The sequence below is a fragment of the Ylistrum balloti genome, unplaced genomic scaffold, assembly GCF_031769215.1.
Source record: "Ylistrum balloti isolate Yb309-2 unplaced genomic scaffold, AGI_CSIRO_Ybal_v1 Utg370248, whole genome shotgun sequence".
NCBI classification, from domain to species: Eukaryota; Metazoa; Mollusca; class Bivalvia; order Pectinida; family Pectinidae; genus Ylistrum; species Ylistrum balloti.
Genome location: NW_026782199.1, coordinates 562,876 through 581,945, shown reverse-complemented (window position 1 = coordinate 581,945; position 19,070 = coordinate 562,876). Strand labels below are relative to the sequence as shown.

At 35.4% G+C, this 19,070-nt stretch overlaps 1 protein-coding gene across 1 annotated transcript in view; it reads right to left on the bottom strand.

Moving 5' to 3' along the window:
* LOC132552448 (diphosphoinositol polyphosphate phosphohydrolase 2-like) overlaps window positions 1-17,083 on the bottom strand; it is a 37,924-nt gene extending 20,841 nt beyond the window's left edge. The window contains exons 1-3 of the mRNA XM_060216615.1: window positions 16,875-17,083; window positions 13,010-13,165; window positions 10,454-10,538 (exon numbers count right to left, since the gene is read on the bottom strand). Of these exons, the coding sequence (XP_060072598.1) occupies window positions 10,454-10,538; window positions 13,010-13,165; window positions 16,875-16,973 (340 nt within the window). The 5' untranslated portion in view covers window positions 16,974-17,083. The remainder of the gene's footprint in view (window positions 1-10,453; window positions 10,539-13,009; window positions 13,166-16,874) is intronic.
* Between the last annotated feature and the right edge of the window lie 1,987 nt (window positions 17,084-19,070).

Sequence of the window (19,070 nt, the reverse complement as noted above, 5' to 3'; positions counted from 1 at the left end):
AGAAACAGAAATTCCAACAAATATCAAAACAAGAATCATCCATAGAAACAGAAATTCCAACAAATTCCAAAAATAATCATCTATAGAAACAGAAAAATACCAAAACAAGAATCATCCATAGAAACAGAAATTCCAACAAATACCAAAACAAGAATCATCCATAGAAAAAGAAATTCCAACAAATACCAAAACAAAGAGTCATTCATAGAAACAGAAATTCCAACAAATACCAAAACAAAGAGTCATTCATAGAAACAGAAATTCCAACAAATTCCAAACCAAGAATCATCCATAGAAAAAGAAATTCCAACAAATACCAAACCAAGAATCATCCATAGAAACAGAAATTCCAACAAATACCAAAACAAAGAATCTTCCATAGAAACAGAAATTCCAACAAATACCAAACCAAGAATCATCCATAGAAACAGAAATTCCAACAAATACCAAACCAAGAATCATCCATAGAAACAGAAATTCCAACAAATACCAAACCAAGAATCATCCATAGAAACAGAAATTCCAACAAATATCAAAACAAGAATCATTCATAGAAACAGAAATTCCAACAAATACCAAACCAAGAATCATTCATAGAAACAGAAATTCCAACAAATACCAAACCAAGAATCATCCATAGAAACAGAAATTCCAACAAATACCAAAACAAAGAATCATCCATAGAAACAGAAATTCCAACAAATACCAAAACAAAGAATCATCCATAGAAACAGAAATTCCAACAAATACCAAAACAAAGAATCATCCATAGAAACAGACATTTCAACAAATTCCAAACCAAGAATCATCCATAGAAACAGAAATTCCAACAAATACCAAACCAAGAATCATCCATAGAAACAGAAATTCCAACAAATACCAAAACAAAGAGTCATCCAATCTAATGGTGTTGACCAATGATCAATCAACAGTTACTCTTCAAACAATGCCAATCCATTTGGCTGAGATCAAATATCATGTGATGTTATCTAAACAGCCTGTAACGATTGACCAACTATATATCTATATAGGCTATCAATGGAAACTTTGTAATGTTCTACAGGCAATAGGCTATACAGATGTACAATATTGAAGCCATGGTATAACACAAACAAAGACAAGTCTATCATAATCAAGTGGCACCAAATGGATGAATCTAAAGTTGGAAATATGTAATAAACATGTAATAAGTCCAAAGAATTTACAACGCCTGTTTTGTCATATCAGTTTCAAAAACTTTATAGCGTGTGAGTCAAACTGTCTGTGAAAGATGCTCTCTGTACAATAAAGATGTCTTGAAATTTTGAAAAGATGCAAATCAGTAGAATGTGGGAATTTCTTTTTGATCTAGATTGGGTGAACCCATCAAAAGCATGTATACTCTTGCTCATAATGAACAATTGGAAATAATTAAGTTCCCTTTGATTGCAAGCAAAGCATGCCCTAGAAGATTAGAATCTTTTCAAGAAATCCACTTACCTTCTAACACTGAACAATATTATTAACATTGCATAACTGACATACTTTTTCATTGCAACACCCCTCTAAATATGTTTGAACTAGATTTTTCATTGGTATTGAACATCACCAGTGTATGATATATAAGTGTATACAAATACATGTGAGACATGATTGATTTATACGTTATTGTTTAAGTAATTCTGAAATCTTGGCACAAACCATGTCGCTCATTACATATTCAATACTTCTCTCACATTCTAAAAAACATTTACATGGTAATCCTGAAATATGTATATTTGTACCAAATGGTTTCTATTAAATGCAAATATACAGTTCAGCAATACCTTTTTTACTTACATGATGTAAATTGGTACAGATAAAATTAACTAGTAATACCTTAATCAGAATAACATGACGTCCTGATGTCACTTTTTTTTTTTTCATTTTCAATGCCATGATCGCAAATGTCTCAAAAGGGAAACAACATCATCCTGCTGTGCAAGATTGGACTACAGATTGAGACATATTATGTGTTGCAAAATCTGTCAAAGCGTTGAAATTTAAAAGGACTCCACTGATTTTCAGAAATTCCATTCAAACTGTACTAAATGAGAAGGCCTCCATTAAGTCTGGAAAGAAGGCCAATTATATAATACCCTGTACAAACCCTGCGATTTTATTTTCATGTATTACATGTAAGTGTATTTCTCTAAAGCAGACCAAACCCACTTTTTCCTAGTGCTTTCTATTGGCCTCAAAGGCCTACAAAATCACTAGTCCAGTTGTGCATGCTCTTTCAATTGAGTTAAACAGAACTTTGAAATCCCTGCACTAGAGTCAGTCACAATTGATGCGAGACACCAGACCTGGTTTACCTAACTGTGATATACAGCATAAATATATCACAATAATACAAGGAAATTAAAACAATGACCAGGGTTGATCAATGAATATACATAATACAGCTGTACCACAATGACCTTTTTGTCAATTCAGTCAACACAGGCATACACACATAGGCATACACACATATATATCCTGAACATTGTTTTACTGCAATATCCTTTACATCAATATCATTTATATATGTAACAGGAATGTATGGAAGTTTGACAAGATTTCTTGTTGATAATTAATTGCGGTCAAATATAACTTCTCAAAATACTTATATATAAATATGTAACGTCATAATGATGTCAGTAATATATGTATATAGCCTAAATAGGAAGTAGGTATTCCAGATTGACAATGATCATACTTGTCACAAGCATTCATTTGCAGTTTGTTTGTTTAGATATATGAATCTTTTGATCCTTTAACATATTTGACAATGTCCTATTGGTTAACCAAATTATGAATATCATCAACATATGGTTCTTTTGTATAATTTAGGATGATTTCAACATGAACTTGGCCAGAAACCATACATATAATAGCTTTATTCCAACTCTGTCTTGAAACACTGACATCACTGCTTTAAAAACTATATTTGTAAAGTACAAAATATACAAGAAACTAATATCTGTCAACAAAAATGTACTCTTTACAAACATATAACACAACCCTGTTCCTAAACTCATTTAACATTTTTTGTTTTATTTGTATCTCAGCTTGTTTCAGTTTTATTCTTTAATTCCAAAAATAGTAATAATCTAAGTTATCTGTGTAGGCATCTGAAGACAGTGTTTGTGATGCCGTGGCATAGACCATTCCCCCAGTATTGATCTGACAAAACACTATAAGTCTGTAATCCCACAGAAACTCCATCAAACTGGACAGTTTTAGTGATAAATTCTGGAGGAGAACAATACGTCATACATGTATATCAATACCAGCAGTATCCATTGTATACGAGTTTAGATTCAGTATGATATACCTGTACCTTTACAGTACAATAAACCATATTCATAATTAAAACTGTATCCTGATGGTAATTTATTGCTCTGGTAGTAAAATTGTTGTCTTACATAAGATATGTCATGTTTACTTTTGTGACCCATCAAAAAACACTCCAGGGAGATCGAACACTGTAAACCTCTATTGAACAATACAACCTCTCCACCACACATACATGGTTGAATAATATGACTTCTGATACAAATAACACATCTCTAGAGTAGAGAAGGAATTCATTACTCCACTATAATGATTCTTTATGTATAAATATGCAAATCTAAAGGACACTAAACCAGATATCACTCATAATGATATATAGGACAGTCACAATTCAACCACAGAGTGCAATAAAATACAATCACCATCTTTAGCTAATACTGAGATTTCAGCATGTCTAAATATTACTACAGCAGGATTGTTAAAGAAATTATGGCCAATATTGACCATGCTTTTGGACACAAGGCTCTGAATTGGGTCTTGCATTCCCTCCATACCTAAGCCTTGACCTGAATATGACCAGTTGTTGCCCCTTCCTGAACACAGACCTTCATCTTCACAAAACATGTATGCTAATATGTACAACCTTTCTGACAGCCACAACTGTTGGTCCTTACTAATTATATTCTAATCCTGCTTTAGGACTATCACAGGTCTCCCATTAGCAGTCATGGCATAACACAAACCAATATGGATTGTGGACACAGGCCTTCCATCCAATATCATGGTCTAACACAGACAGATATAAACTGTAGACACAGGCCTTCCATCCATTATCATGACCTAACACAAACAGATATAAAGTGTAGACACAGGCCTTCCATCCATTATCATGACCTAACACAGACAGATATAAACTGTAGACACAGGCCTTCCATCCATTATCATGACCTAACACAGACAGATATAAACTGTAGACACAGGCCTTCCATCCATTATCATGACCTAACACAGACAGATATAAACTGTAGACACAGGCCTTCCATCCATTATCATGACCTAACACAGACAGATATAAACTGTAGACACAGGCCTTCCATCCATTATCATGACCTAACACAGACAGATAAAAACTGTAGACACAGGCCGTCCATCCATTATCATGACCTAACACAGACAGATATAAACTATAGACACAGGCCTTCCATCCATTATCATGATCTAACACAAACAGATATAAACTGTAGACACAGGCCGTCCATCCATTATCATGATCTAACACAGACAGATAAAAACTGTAGACACAGGCCTTCCATCCATTATCATGATCTAACACAGACAGATATAAACTGTAGACACAGGCCTTCCATCCATTATCATGATCTAACACAGACAGATATAAACTGTAGACACAGGCCTTCCATCCATTATCATGATCTAACACAAACAGATATAAGCTGTAGACACAGGCCTTCCATCCATTATCATGACCTAACACAGACAGATATAAACTGTAGACACAGGCCTTCCATCCATTATCATGACCTAACACAGACAGATATAAACTGTAGACACAGGCCTTCCATCCATTATCATGATCTAACACAGACAGATATAAACTGTAGACACAGGCCTTCCATCCATTATCATGACCTAACACTGACAGATATAAACTGTAGACACAGGCCTTCCATCCATTATCATGACCTAACACAGACAGATATAAACTGTAGACACAGGCCTTCCATCCATTATCATGACCTAACACAGACAGATATAAACTGTAGACACAGGCCTTCCATCCATTATCATGACCTAACACAGACAGATATAAACTGTAGACACAGGCCTTCCATCCATTATCATGATCTAACACAGACAGATATAAACTGTAGACACAGGCCTTCCATCCATTATCATGATCTAACACAGACAGATATAAACTGTAGACACAGGCCTTCCATCCATTATCATGATCTAACATAAACAGATATAAACTGTAGACACAGGCCTTCCATCCATTATCATGATCTAACATAAACAGATATAAACTGTAGACACAGGCCTTACATTCATGATCATAGCCTAACACAGATCAATATAAACTGTGGACGCAGACCTTAATTCATTATCATGACCTAACACAAGCCAATATAGTCTAACCACAGGCTTTCCATTTATCATCGTTGCCTAACACAAGCCAATATAGACTAAACACAGGCCTTTCACTCATTTTCATGGCATAATACAAACATACATAGACTGTAGACACAGAGCTTGGCAAGGATCATCTAACACAAACAAGGACTATTGACTGGGATGGAATTTTGATTACCTCACACATACCCTGTCTGTAGACACAGGCCTACACATCCATCACCTCACACAAACCCTGTCTGTGGACACAGAACATGATTATGATCACCTCACACAAACCCTGTCTGTGGACACAGAACATGACTATGATCACCTCACACAAACTCTGTCTGTGGACACAGAACATGACTATGATCACCTCACACAAACCCTGTCTGTGGACACAGAACATGACTATGATCACCTCACACAAACCCTGTCTGTGGTCACAGAACATGATTATGATCACCTCACACAAAGCCTGTCTGTGGACACAGGCCTAGACATCCATCACCTCACACAAGCCCTGTCTGTAGACACAGGCCTAGACATCCATCACCTCACACAAACCCTGTCTGTGGACACAGAACATGATTATGATCACCTCACACAAATCCTGTCTGTGGACACAGAACATGACTATGATCACCTCACACAAACCCTGTCTGTGGACACAACATGATTATGATCACCTCACACAAACCCTGTCTGTGGACACAGAACATGACTATGATCACCTCACACAAACCCTGTCTGTGGACACAACATGATTATGATCACCTCACACAAACCCTGTCTGTGGACACAGAACATGATTATGATCACCTCACACAAACCCTGTCTGTGGACACAGAACATGACTATGATCACCTCACACAAACCCTGTCTGTGGACACAGAACATGATTATGATCACCTCACACAAACCCTGTCTGTGGACACAGAACATGATTATGATCACCTCACACAAACCCTGTCTGTGGACACAGAACATGACTATGATCACCTCACACAAACCCTGTCTGTGGACACAGAACATGACTATGATCACCTCACACAAACCCTGTCTGTGGACACAGAACATGATTATGATCACCTCACACAAACCCTGTCTGTGGACACAACATGATTATGATCACCTCACACAAACCCTGTCTGTGGACACAGAACATGACTATGATCACCTCACACAAACCCTGTCTGTGGACACAGAACATGATTATGATCACCTCACACAAACCCTGTCTGTGGACACACAACATGACTATGATCACCTCACACAAACCCTGTCTGTGGACACAGAACATGATTATGATCACCTCACACAAACCCTGTCTGTGGACACAACATGATTATGATCACTTCATACAAACCCTGTCTGTGGACACAACATGATTATGATCACCTCACACAAACCCTGTCTGTGGACACAGAACATGACTATGATCACCTCACACAAACCCTGTCTGTGGACACAGAACGATCACCTCACACAAACCCTGTCTGTGGACACAAAATGATTATGATCACCTCACACAAACCCTGTCTGTGGACACAGAACATGATTATGATCACCTCACACAAACCCTGTCTGTGGACACAGAACATGACTTATGATCACCTCACACAAACCCTGTCTGTGGACACAGAACATGTCTGTGGACACACAACATGACTATGATCACCTCACACAAACCCTGTCTGTGGACACAGAACATGACTATGATCACCTCACACAAACCCTGTCTGTGGACACAGAACATGATTATGATCACCTCACACAAACCCTGTCTGTGGACACAGAACATGACTATGATCACCTCACACAAACCCTGTCTGTGGACACAACATGATTATGATCACCTCACACAAACCCTGTCTGTGGACACAGAACATGACTATGATCACCTCACACAAACCCTGTCTGTGGACACAACATGATTATGATCACCTCACACAAACCCTGTCTGTGGACACAGAACATGATTATGATCACCTCACACAAACCCTGTCTGTGGACACAGAACATGACTATGATCACCTCACACAAACACTGTCTGTGGACACAGAACATGACTATGATCACCTCACACAAACCCTGTCTGTGGACACAACATGATTATGATCACCTCACACAAACCCTGTCTGTGGACACACAACATGATTATGCTCACCTCACACAAACCCTGTCTGTGGACACAACATGATTATGATCACTTCATACAAATCCTGTCTGTAGACACAGGCCTAGACATCCATCACTTCACACAAACCCTGTCTGTGGACACAGGCCTAGACATCCATCCCCTCACACAAACCCTGTCTGTAGACACAGGTCTACACATCCATCACCTCACACAAACCCTGTTTGTAGACACAGGCCTACACATCCATCACCTCACACAAACCCTGTCTGTGGACACAGAACATGATTATGATCATGGTACACAAACCCAGACTGTGGACACAAATACTATTAACATTGATCCCTGTCCTTTAAATTATCTGCTGATAACCCTGAATTCCAATATTTGTCCTGAGTACTAGGCTAACAAAACGTAAACAACAACCATGACCTTCACTTCTTCATCGGGTGAGATACTCAATCTAAATACCGCTGTACTAGTATATACTGAGAATCAGGACATTGCAAGGAGCATCTTCCAGTCCAAGAAATATAAAGTGTTATCTGAAATTGATTGTCGTTTTGATTAATCTCTCCCTGTTAGCTGTAAGGACACTTAATGATGATCTAGGTGATAAATGGTATGTGAAGCATGATAATCAGTTTCACTGGCTGCCTCTAAAGAGGCAATGTGAAAGTGTTAGGGTACCTGTTCTTTTTTCTACTGTTCACTTAAATGACTGATTACAAATATGCTTTAAATAGACTATATAATTTATTTAATATGTTTTTATTAGCCATTTTACAAAGTATAAGTATGAAATAAAGAATTTATTAATACTGAAGTGATGAAAAGTACCGTATTGCATGTAGTACAGAAAGTTCATTTGGTAGCCATTAATGATGAGTAAAGAAATGTTTCTGTATCTCATCACTGTATACAGCCACACATCACACTGTTGTTAGTGACTCAGAACAGCAACTGTATGGTCCATTTTCTAATGAATATGATGGCAGAATATATCCATTTACAAAATTAGGATGATTACTGAAGTTTAATCCATATTATTCCGTACCTCTAGCTAAAATATATGTTTTATGTTAAAAGTACGGAAACCTAACTGGACAACGGGTAAACAATACTTCACATAGGAGAGACATATAGATCTTCCTCATGGACAAAAGCTCAAAATAGGGATAACAATTCCTGACCAGTATCTATATGCATGGGTCTGGACAAGTACATTTATATATTGGCATATATACAGCATGTTTAACTCTATCTGATGTCTGATGTCCATCGTAGTAACAAAGTTTGTAGTATGTAGCTAGAATCATCATATGACTGATGTCTGAGGCTATTTATTGATGTATCAATCTTAAAGACAAGAGTCCCCAAATACATTGTAATGTACCCAACAATTACTATATCCGATTCTTTTGAGGCCGGGGTAACCTGGGTCGATGATAGATCTAAAAATGGTAACTGTATGTGCTATAGAGATTGTGATCACATGTTCACAGGTAGAACACCTACATATCCCACCAGACCTTTCATTACATAGCTTTCTTTGTCATATAAAGTAAACAACTTATCTGCCATGATAGATACAGAATTAGTTATGTTTGATTTAAACTACTGTACTGCAACCATAGCTAGCAGTGTGTCTTCATATCTTTCAAAGCAACAATGACACAGCTGACATCTATATATATATATATATATCATGACCTTTAATCACTACCTGTTTATGTAAACATATATCATGTAATACAAATCTGGTTTTCCAGCTGAAATTGTTTCAAACACACATGTATCAATTTACATTGTATTTGTGAAGCTAATAAACTGCAGGTACTCTTGATCAATATTTCAGTGAATCTGAATACTATACAATAGGCAGCAGTCAAAATCACTTCAAAATACAGTGAAAATCATTACCATACAATTCAATGCATATTGCACATGTTTGTCTCCTGAAAAAAAATTATAAGGTTCCATAGGGAGTACCAGATGATAAATTAAAGTAACCTACCATTTTCATCTTTAATTATTTTTTTATAAAATCATATCACTTTCATAATTATGTGCAAACACATACAAATACACTGATTGATATTGGTATCCTACTGGAAACATGAAACGGAACGTGGTATATTTGTCATTCCTTTAATGGATTGCATGAGATATATCATTTGTTTTGATGATTTTTTTTTTATTTTCCACTCATATTAAGAATAAAAATGACCTTTGACTTTCAAACATTAAAAACAATATCAATATCCCAAGCAAGCACTTTTTCCTATGAAGCATCTCTTGATTAGATATGTAGAAACTGATTTTGTATTTGCAGTAATAGTGACCTGGACCTTTGACTTCCAGACCAAAAGACTTTCTGCCAAGGAACAAGTGAGGAGTCTGAGAGAAATCATAGAAACAGGACTGGAAATATTGTGAGGAAACATGAAAAGAATGAACTGATAGATGGATGAGCATGTACATGTGTATTCTGGGTAATACTAAGCCTATTTGCTGACTTCCATTTTATTGTCTATCTGCGACTGAGTGTCTCATTGGTACCTACAACACAGCTGGGATGCCTGAGATAATTGATATTACATCTATAAATATTAGTTTCAATCATCATCAAAACATTATGGATTCTTCAATTACTTGAATCAAACTCTACATGAAGGAGAAGCGACATGATGTTCAAATGGCTAGACATGCTATACTTAGAGCTACCTTCTTTAATGTATTTTAATTCCTCTAATAGATTAGTTTTATACAGAGGTTTTCAATAATCTTCAAAAAACAATTGTATTTATCATGTCAATGCTTGAATGTCTATATTTACTAAACAAATTTTACAACACACAAGTATATGAAGACTCTTACCCATAGCCCTTTTATCTTCCCAGTCGTCCATCAGCTCCGTTACTACAAACACATACACTGTTGTCCTGTGGTTCTTGTCTTTATTCTGAAGTGACAATACATGATACACTTACACAAATATACAATTCATTGTACATTTGTAAATAGGATCAGAATCTGCACCATTTCATGTTGTATATATACAGAACAAAGATATATCAAACCCACTATCTGGATTAAACAAAAAAGCTTGAAAACTCATCAAAATCCATTTATTCGAAACACAGTACATAGAATGGGACTAAAGGAAAAATGTTTTGTTGGACTACAAAATGTTCTAGGTTCATAGGGGCTGTGTATATATACAGACAAGGGTTAGACAGTCAAAATCTCTTCTTCCAGTAGAGAGTTCTCTGTTTTACCCTAAAGTTAGGCTATTTTTCTGTCCCCCCCCCCAGCCATAGCATTCAATAAATAAAAACACATAATATGTGACTGCATAACCACAATATATTGTAATGAAATCTCCCATTGGCAATAAGTAAAGACATCAACAACCCAAACTGACCCCAACACATCTTGAACAATGACAAGAAAGATCATTTCAGTTCACATGTTGATATTTTGTACATGCTGGTTATCCTACTCTGGAGGGTAGATAAGTCTAACCCTGACTGAAATTGTGGATATTTTTGCCCAATGGGGTAGAAAGTAATTTCTCTACTGTTTTGATAGTGATGGAATCTGGATTTTGTTCAGTAAAAAGTACATGCAGGCCTCAAATTTAAGGATTTTTACTGGCTATTTGCAAGTAGAAATCCAAGTATTGCAAGTAGAAAAAATAATGACTTGCTTTTTTCAGCAAGTGGATTCATCAGATGCAAACTTTGAGTGCCTGTCTATTCCTAACATTTCACAGATTTAAATTGTTTTGAGTTTTGATTTTCAAAGTGTAAATATTGGGACAAAGCAGTTCTTCTATAATGTTGATATATATTGGATGAAGCAAGTTAATACATCATAAATCACAAAACAAAACACATTATTTGAACATGGAAATTTGCAATAAAAGCAAGTAAAAAGTAATTTTAGCTAGTACAAATTTAAGGCACTTGCTGTTTTCAAGGCCTGACATGAACACCTGTAGTGTAGGATGTAACCATATATGGTATGATGAGTAATGATATATCAACACTCAATAAACTTTAATTGTATTTACCTAGTATCTAATATGGGCAGACAGTACGGTGTTCAGTTACTGGAACAATGACAAGGCAGAAGGAAATAACACTCCTATTAGATATTTTTCATTCAATGTATGATAACTATACAAATTATATATTCATTATATGTAACAGGTTCCGATATACATGTATAATGGAGACCATAGAATAAATCTTTGTACTAGCTAAGATGTATGTTAGCAATAAAATATAAAGTACGATGAGTGTAGTACAGCCAATGTGACGGACATACATTTGATCATCAGACACCAGCCCACTTATTAATTAGGAACCTCACAAAAATGTACTCATATAGCACTTAAATACAGAGCATCATATCCCCGAGACATCTAGATCTGCTATATATCTTATAAACCATACATCCAAAAGCTGTCAACATACCTACTGGATATGTGACAGATGTACTTAAAGCAGGTGTCACACTACTCAGAATGTTGTACATGTACCTATCTATATACTTGTTGTTAGGTGTATCCAAACAAAATGCATATGGCTTCATTTATGTCCTCTGTTTTACAATCATACAAAAATCATATGTACAGGAGCTGGATCACATGAACTTGAGTCAGAAGGAACTATTACAAGAGACCTTGAGATTAAGGTCTTGGTATTGTAGCAAAATTAACACAGGTGTAAAACACCTGCTGCATGTTGTAATCATTATAAGTAATCGTAAGCTTAAATGACAGACCCAGGGATACAAGGTTAGGTTCCCATGGTAATTTGAGTACTGGAGATGACAGTATACCAGTAGGCCATTAATTGAGGGCATCATGCAAGGACACCATGATTAGCTAAGATCCAAATTCCAATCATTACCATGAAATCCTTCGGTCGATAATGAAGACAGTTATTGATTCTAAGACGTTCATATGATTTCTTTAGTACAGGTGATCAGCTGACAATTTAACAGGAAATCTACCACGAACTAACCATTGCAGTGATCATTACCTACAGATCATCCTGTTTATGATGGACCATTCCAGACCAATTTCAAAACTTCCAGAGGCTTACACATAGAATAAATCTAAAGAAATGTTTATGAACCACAGAGGAAATATGGGGAAATTGCCTTAAATGGCCAAAAGACGGTCTCAAGTGTTATCCTGAGGCAGTTCAACCAGTTCAGAAAATTACATTTGTGTATAGGTGTCTGTTAATTAGCTAGAAAAAGCTATATGGCTTCTCTATGAAGAACACATTTATGCTGTATCTGACATACAGATCAGATAAAAGCCATCAAGACATTATTACATGAGTAGTGGATTCAGAGTTACTATATCTTAAAATACTTCTCAACAGAATCTAGCTGTAGATGTTAAAAAATATTCACCTCAAACATGCCGATGTGTCTACCTAATTTTCCCCTGACCCCTGCCTCCTCAAGAGCTTCACGTTCAGCTGTGTTTCTGGGGTCCTCTAAGGGCTCCACACCTCCTCCTGGGACCACCCACTTTTCTCTGTCCTTACTGCTTGTCACAAGAAGGATCTGACAATCAAAGAAACTAAAATTAATTTCTGCTTATATTATATATCACCATTAACAGAGTATCACTTTAATTCATAGCAGTCCCCCCTTGAATTTTTTGGGTTCCAGATAATGCATGCTGAATTTTTCTTATTTTTTTTCAAACTTTTTTTTTTTATTATTAACTGAAAAAAAGCCATTCTGCAGTCACCACTTATCCATGCCTTCCACCCTTTTATCGATTCACTTTTTATGAAACCCTTCATAAATCGTCTCACAGAAATCAGGCCAATTCATGACAGCAAGATTTCAATGGGAATAAAGATAGCTGACTTATCTTTAACACAGTTCAATCTAAGGCTACATGAAGTTTTGATCATTGCTTAAAATTAAATTATATTAGTACATATCAGTAAAAAAGTAGAACTAATACATGGCCATCAAAGCTAGATTTTCCAACTGTATCAGTATAGATTTACTTACATATTTAAAGATTTATATCATGCTACAACCTATAGACATCTAATCTGTGTATACATGTAACTACATGTGTATATCTTTGAATTGTTCTGTAATATGTAAAAGGTACACAACATCAAACATTGTAGTCTATGATCATATTAATTTGACTTCTGAATTTTGAACTGTCAACATTTCTGCTGAAATACAAAGATTAAACTAATATCAAGTTTTCCTTAGAGTGTTATAAATTGTATCAGGAAAAATACATTTCCACAAAAATTAATCTTGTGTACATAAACATGTATAAATGTATCAATATTATACCCGATGTTTTTCTTTCATGGCCTTACTGGTCACTTAAAAATAAATACCTGACTGAATAGTTCAGATTTTCTAAGCTGGGCCCAGAGCAAATGTAAAGTTATTAAGATAATGTACCTGGTATTAATTCAGGAATGTACTAAACAATACAAACTTAATATCAATATTACTTGCTCTAAAATATTTAAACAAATATGTAGAAAACCGGGCATTACTCCAAATAAAATATAAAAATGGAAAACAGATAGCTAAAATGCATCAACCCAAAATTAAAGTACTGATCATGCATCCAAGAGAAAAGCAGTGACAGTCCTGGCAAAATTCTACAAAAGGAAAAGAAAAAGTTTTTTCACCCTTCCAATACACAACCAATCCTGCTTAAATCATACAATGAAGCACAAGGCTAACCTAACTTCATCTTGAGGGATGTATAGTGTTAAGTGGGGAAGTAATCATTGTTGTCATGCATCAACTTTTACAGTTCATATAATAGGCATTGCTGAAATCAGAATTAATAAAAAAAGTTTAAAACTCTAAACTATAACATGCTATTTCATGTTCTATGATAAGAACTGTATTTTATTCCCAATCGGAATCCAGAGTTAAAATGAGTCAGATTTCTTTACGCTCAATTGATTTTTTAATATTCTATATATTTACATCTTGTATGAAGGTGCTAATTAAAACAAATAAAACTAACACCTTCATATAAGTTTATGGAATCATCAAAATGATGTTTTCCTGATTTGTCAATAAGGCAAGTACATGTATCCTAATGCATCTCTGGGTTACTTAATACATATAATTAAGTCTTTGGCCTCCAATTGTGCATGCATGAATTACTGTTATGTCTTTCAAAACTTTCATCTATGTATGCAGTTCAAACTGTCTTCAAAGACTCAATTAAAGATTTCTTTTGATTAATTTCAAACTTGATAGTCAAACTGATGTGCAAACAAAGTATTGTAACTGTAGGATTATATGAAGTTTTACACCATTATAAAGAAGTGATTGCATACACGGCAGACTGAAGTTATTGCTTGTTGAGTCAATATCTATCAGAAAAGTATTAAATAGTTTGTGTTAAGTAAGTTCAAAGTAAAATTGAATTGGCACTGTTTTAATAGCTAGGTTGTATTCTTGGTTTTTTTTTTAAATGCTTTTTATAAAACTGGGCATCTAAATTCCATTGAGTAGTTTTGTTTAGCAAATTTTCAGAGGTAAACTGCACTCTTTCAATTAAACAAAACAACAACAAAACTTTGATACTGTAGTATCAAATAGCACTGATACAGTTCCGTCAATCTCTGCCTTTGCAACTGCCTATCAATAAATCCAGACAATAATATAAAACAGTTATCTAACATGAATAAAACATGAACCATTTACCAATAATACTATGCATATAGGTTTTACTGGCCAGCTTTCAGCTGGAAATAACTTAGAGAGCCAATAAAAACAAATGAAGTAGAAAATGTAGGTCACAGTAACCTAGTCACATGACATGCAATGTATATATAGTATTTCTCAAGTAAAATGCCAAGGGATTCATAATAAAGATGAATTTTTCTTTTTTTACACAAAGTCTCAATATATCCATAAAGCTGACAATGCAAGTCAGCAAAGTAAAAACTAGGTCAGTAACATAGTATCTACATGCATGTCAAATGTCTTTCAAATGTTTATGATTGCATTGATGAGATTTGAAGTATATGTGTTGGAGATCAATTTATGATGAAACTGAGAATGAGAGGCGGATTTGAAGGAAATGTAATGTCCAATGTACTATGAAATCAATACTCAATTTGTGAAAAAATGTTTATGAATAAATTTCAGAGGCACTAAGCCCAGCAGGTAAAGTCTACATAATTACATAAATACCGTCAATAGTGTTGATTATTATTGTACATGAGGAGTTTTACATGTTTGTTTACACACCTATAGTAGCATGTGATGCTAAATTTAGACGAGACCTTACAACAGAGGACAGTGATTGGCTGTATACTGGTTAGTTTCTTGGGATGACCTACTCTGCAGTAAACACAAAATTTGATCATAAGTGAAGCACATGGTTACAGATCACTATGCCCTATAAACAATACTTGGTGCCTAATGCAAACTGTGGTCATGGCGGTGTGCCCATTTATACCTTGCCTTGTGTAATCAGTTTTATTTTCAATGTTTTCAAATGTTACAACTAAAAGTTCTAGTAACATAGGAACCCAAACAAATTCATTCTACATGCCCCTCGAACGAAACAAATGAAAATGACATAAATACAAGAAATGAAAATTTAAACGATAACCTTAATTTCTGAGAGAACACACAGTTTATATCTTACAATGTAACAAAATAACATTGAATCATCCTGATTACTTACTACTTTACAAAACATCAAGTTTGAAATATTGGATCACCTGTCATTTTAAAAATTTACATCATCAGCTTGAAGCCTTCAAGATGAATAACTACTGAAATCACCACATGCTTTCAAAACAAATGGCAGGAATGAAGTGCGCCACAAAATAATTAAAACATTATAGACTAATTATCATACCAATGATCAGCTGTCACTGGATCTGTTTCACATCACCACGGTCTAATAGGCCTACTTTATTTAATAATCCTATGATACCATTTTTTTTTTCGAGAATCGGTTTTTGAGAAAATTATCTTTAATAACATTCTCCGATTCAATTCAATGACATTGTCAAAATAAAATGTCAACGTCGTCTGCAGAAAAAATATCACAGACATGACGCAAGAACGAAGTAAGACATCTGTACTAACGGTAAACAAAACGACAAACCAAAAATGTGAACACGACATCATGTTATGGTGTGAAAATATATCAAAAGGTTCAATAATGTAAACATATCGACTATTCATTCACTAAAAAATCGACTAGTCAGTGTAACATCTTAAAAAGCATTATCAGCACCATCACCTCTTTTTCGGCATCGTCTTTGAAACACAGACATGCAGCTCTCCGCCGGAATCCTTCTTTGTCGTAAGTACGTATAGAATTTGGTTTTTCCTTGACCATTTTGTCTCACAAATCCAAATGAATTTATATATACACCACGTGTAACAAACGTTGGCTCGTGGAGCTCAATAACACCTAATTTACGTCCGACAACATAGTCGTCGACTGACTTGTGATTCCCCTGCTGCGATGAATGAGAAAACGTATCCCACAATCCACCATGCTGTCAAGTTACGCACATGTACGGCAGCTCGTACTAGCAAACGATTTTCGCAAAAATCAATGCCAAATCCAATAGCAATATTGAGTGGCATATCATGGGACCAAGGAGGGGCAGGATGATAATTTAGGCGGATGTTTGTATAAGACGTATTGTCATTCAATTTCAGATCAACATTGAATGGCTAGATTAAACAACAAGAACATGGCTGGAAAATGTTGTCTTGAGTGCACATTTGAAAAAAAAGAAAAGAAACTATTTCCACCAACTGTCATGATTTTCGGTGGAGTTGGACATAATTGAATCCAAATTGATTACAACGTAATATCATTGACTTTGTCTATCCTTTGCCAGCTATAGTTGTACCTGTAGCCAAAAGTAGAGTGCTTAAAAGGACATTTTGTTGGGACATTGTGGCCAAATTGAAGTTAAATTTATGTTGCTTAAAGTTACATGTTCACTTAACTGAAATGTTTGCATTTACATTAAAAGAGTTATGCATTTGTATTAACTTAATCCAGCTTTATGCACGTTCTATGTTTTATATTATTCTCATCTTTAGTAGTCTGTGTTGCATTGTGTGTATATACATATATTAAAAGATTTGTTTCGTAGCTTTATTATATAATGTTATACGCTTATACTTTAATCTTAGTTAAACTGTGTCGTCCTATATGATTTTTTTTATGTATGCATGCTGTTTTGGAATATTTTACATGTGTTTACAGTCGGCTGTAAAATCACTTGGAATGTGTTTATTGTTATATATGTACCGACTTTACTTGAATTGACTCGACCTGTGATTGGTTATTGTGCATTGTCCATTTTGGCACTAACAAATAAAATGGCTGACAGGTGACCATTTTCCGGGATATTAGTAGCTATAGATTGATCGCTATTTATAGAAATACTGAAAGGATCTTTGTCGACAGTGTTCAGAGCAAATAAGAGGATAGAGAGGAAAATATCACACTTATATAATGTTCATACAATGGTGGGTGCCAAGACCCCTGTAGGATCTATTGTTTACTGGTTTTTACGAAAAAAAAAAAAAAAAAATCCCTGACATTTTGCCAAGATCAAAAGTCAAACTGAAATACGACAGTGTTGTATAGAATGTATGTAACGTTTGCGTTAAACGACATACCCATATCATATAACGCTGTATTACATTCAACTGACATATTTCCTTACCGCGACGCTACTGTATATGATGCTAGAATTAATCAGCATATTCGTGTCACGCTAAAATTAACCGTCAAACTCATTTTTTGAAACTATAGTGACCCAACACAACAAATTTATGACACTAGAATTAAACGACATACACACTGTGACGACAGAGTTAAGCGAAATGCATACTGTGACGACAGATTTAAGCGACATACACACTGTGACGACAGAGTTAAGCGACATACACACTGTGACGACAGATTTATGTAAGCGACATACACACTGTGACGACAGTTAAGTGGCATACATACTGTGACGACAGAGTTTAGCGACATACACACTGTGACGACAGATTTATGTAAGCGACATACACACTGTGACGACAGTTAAGTGGCATACATACTGTGACGACAGAGTTAAGCGACATACACACTGTGACGACAGAGTTAAGCGAAATGCATACTGTGACGACAGATGAAAGCGACATACACACTGTGACGACAGAGTTAAGCGACATACACACTGTGACGACAGAGTTAAGCGACATACACACTGTGACGACAGATTTAAGCGACATACACACTGTGACGACATAGTTTAGCGACATACACACTGTGACGACAGAGTTAAGCGACATACACACTGTGACGACAGAGTTAAGCGACATACACACTGTGACAACAGAGTTAAACGACATACACCCTATGACGACAGAATGTAGCAACATACACACTGTGACGACATAGTTTAGCGACATACACACT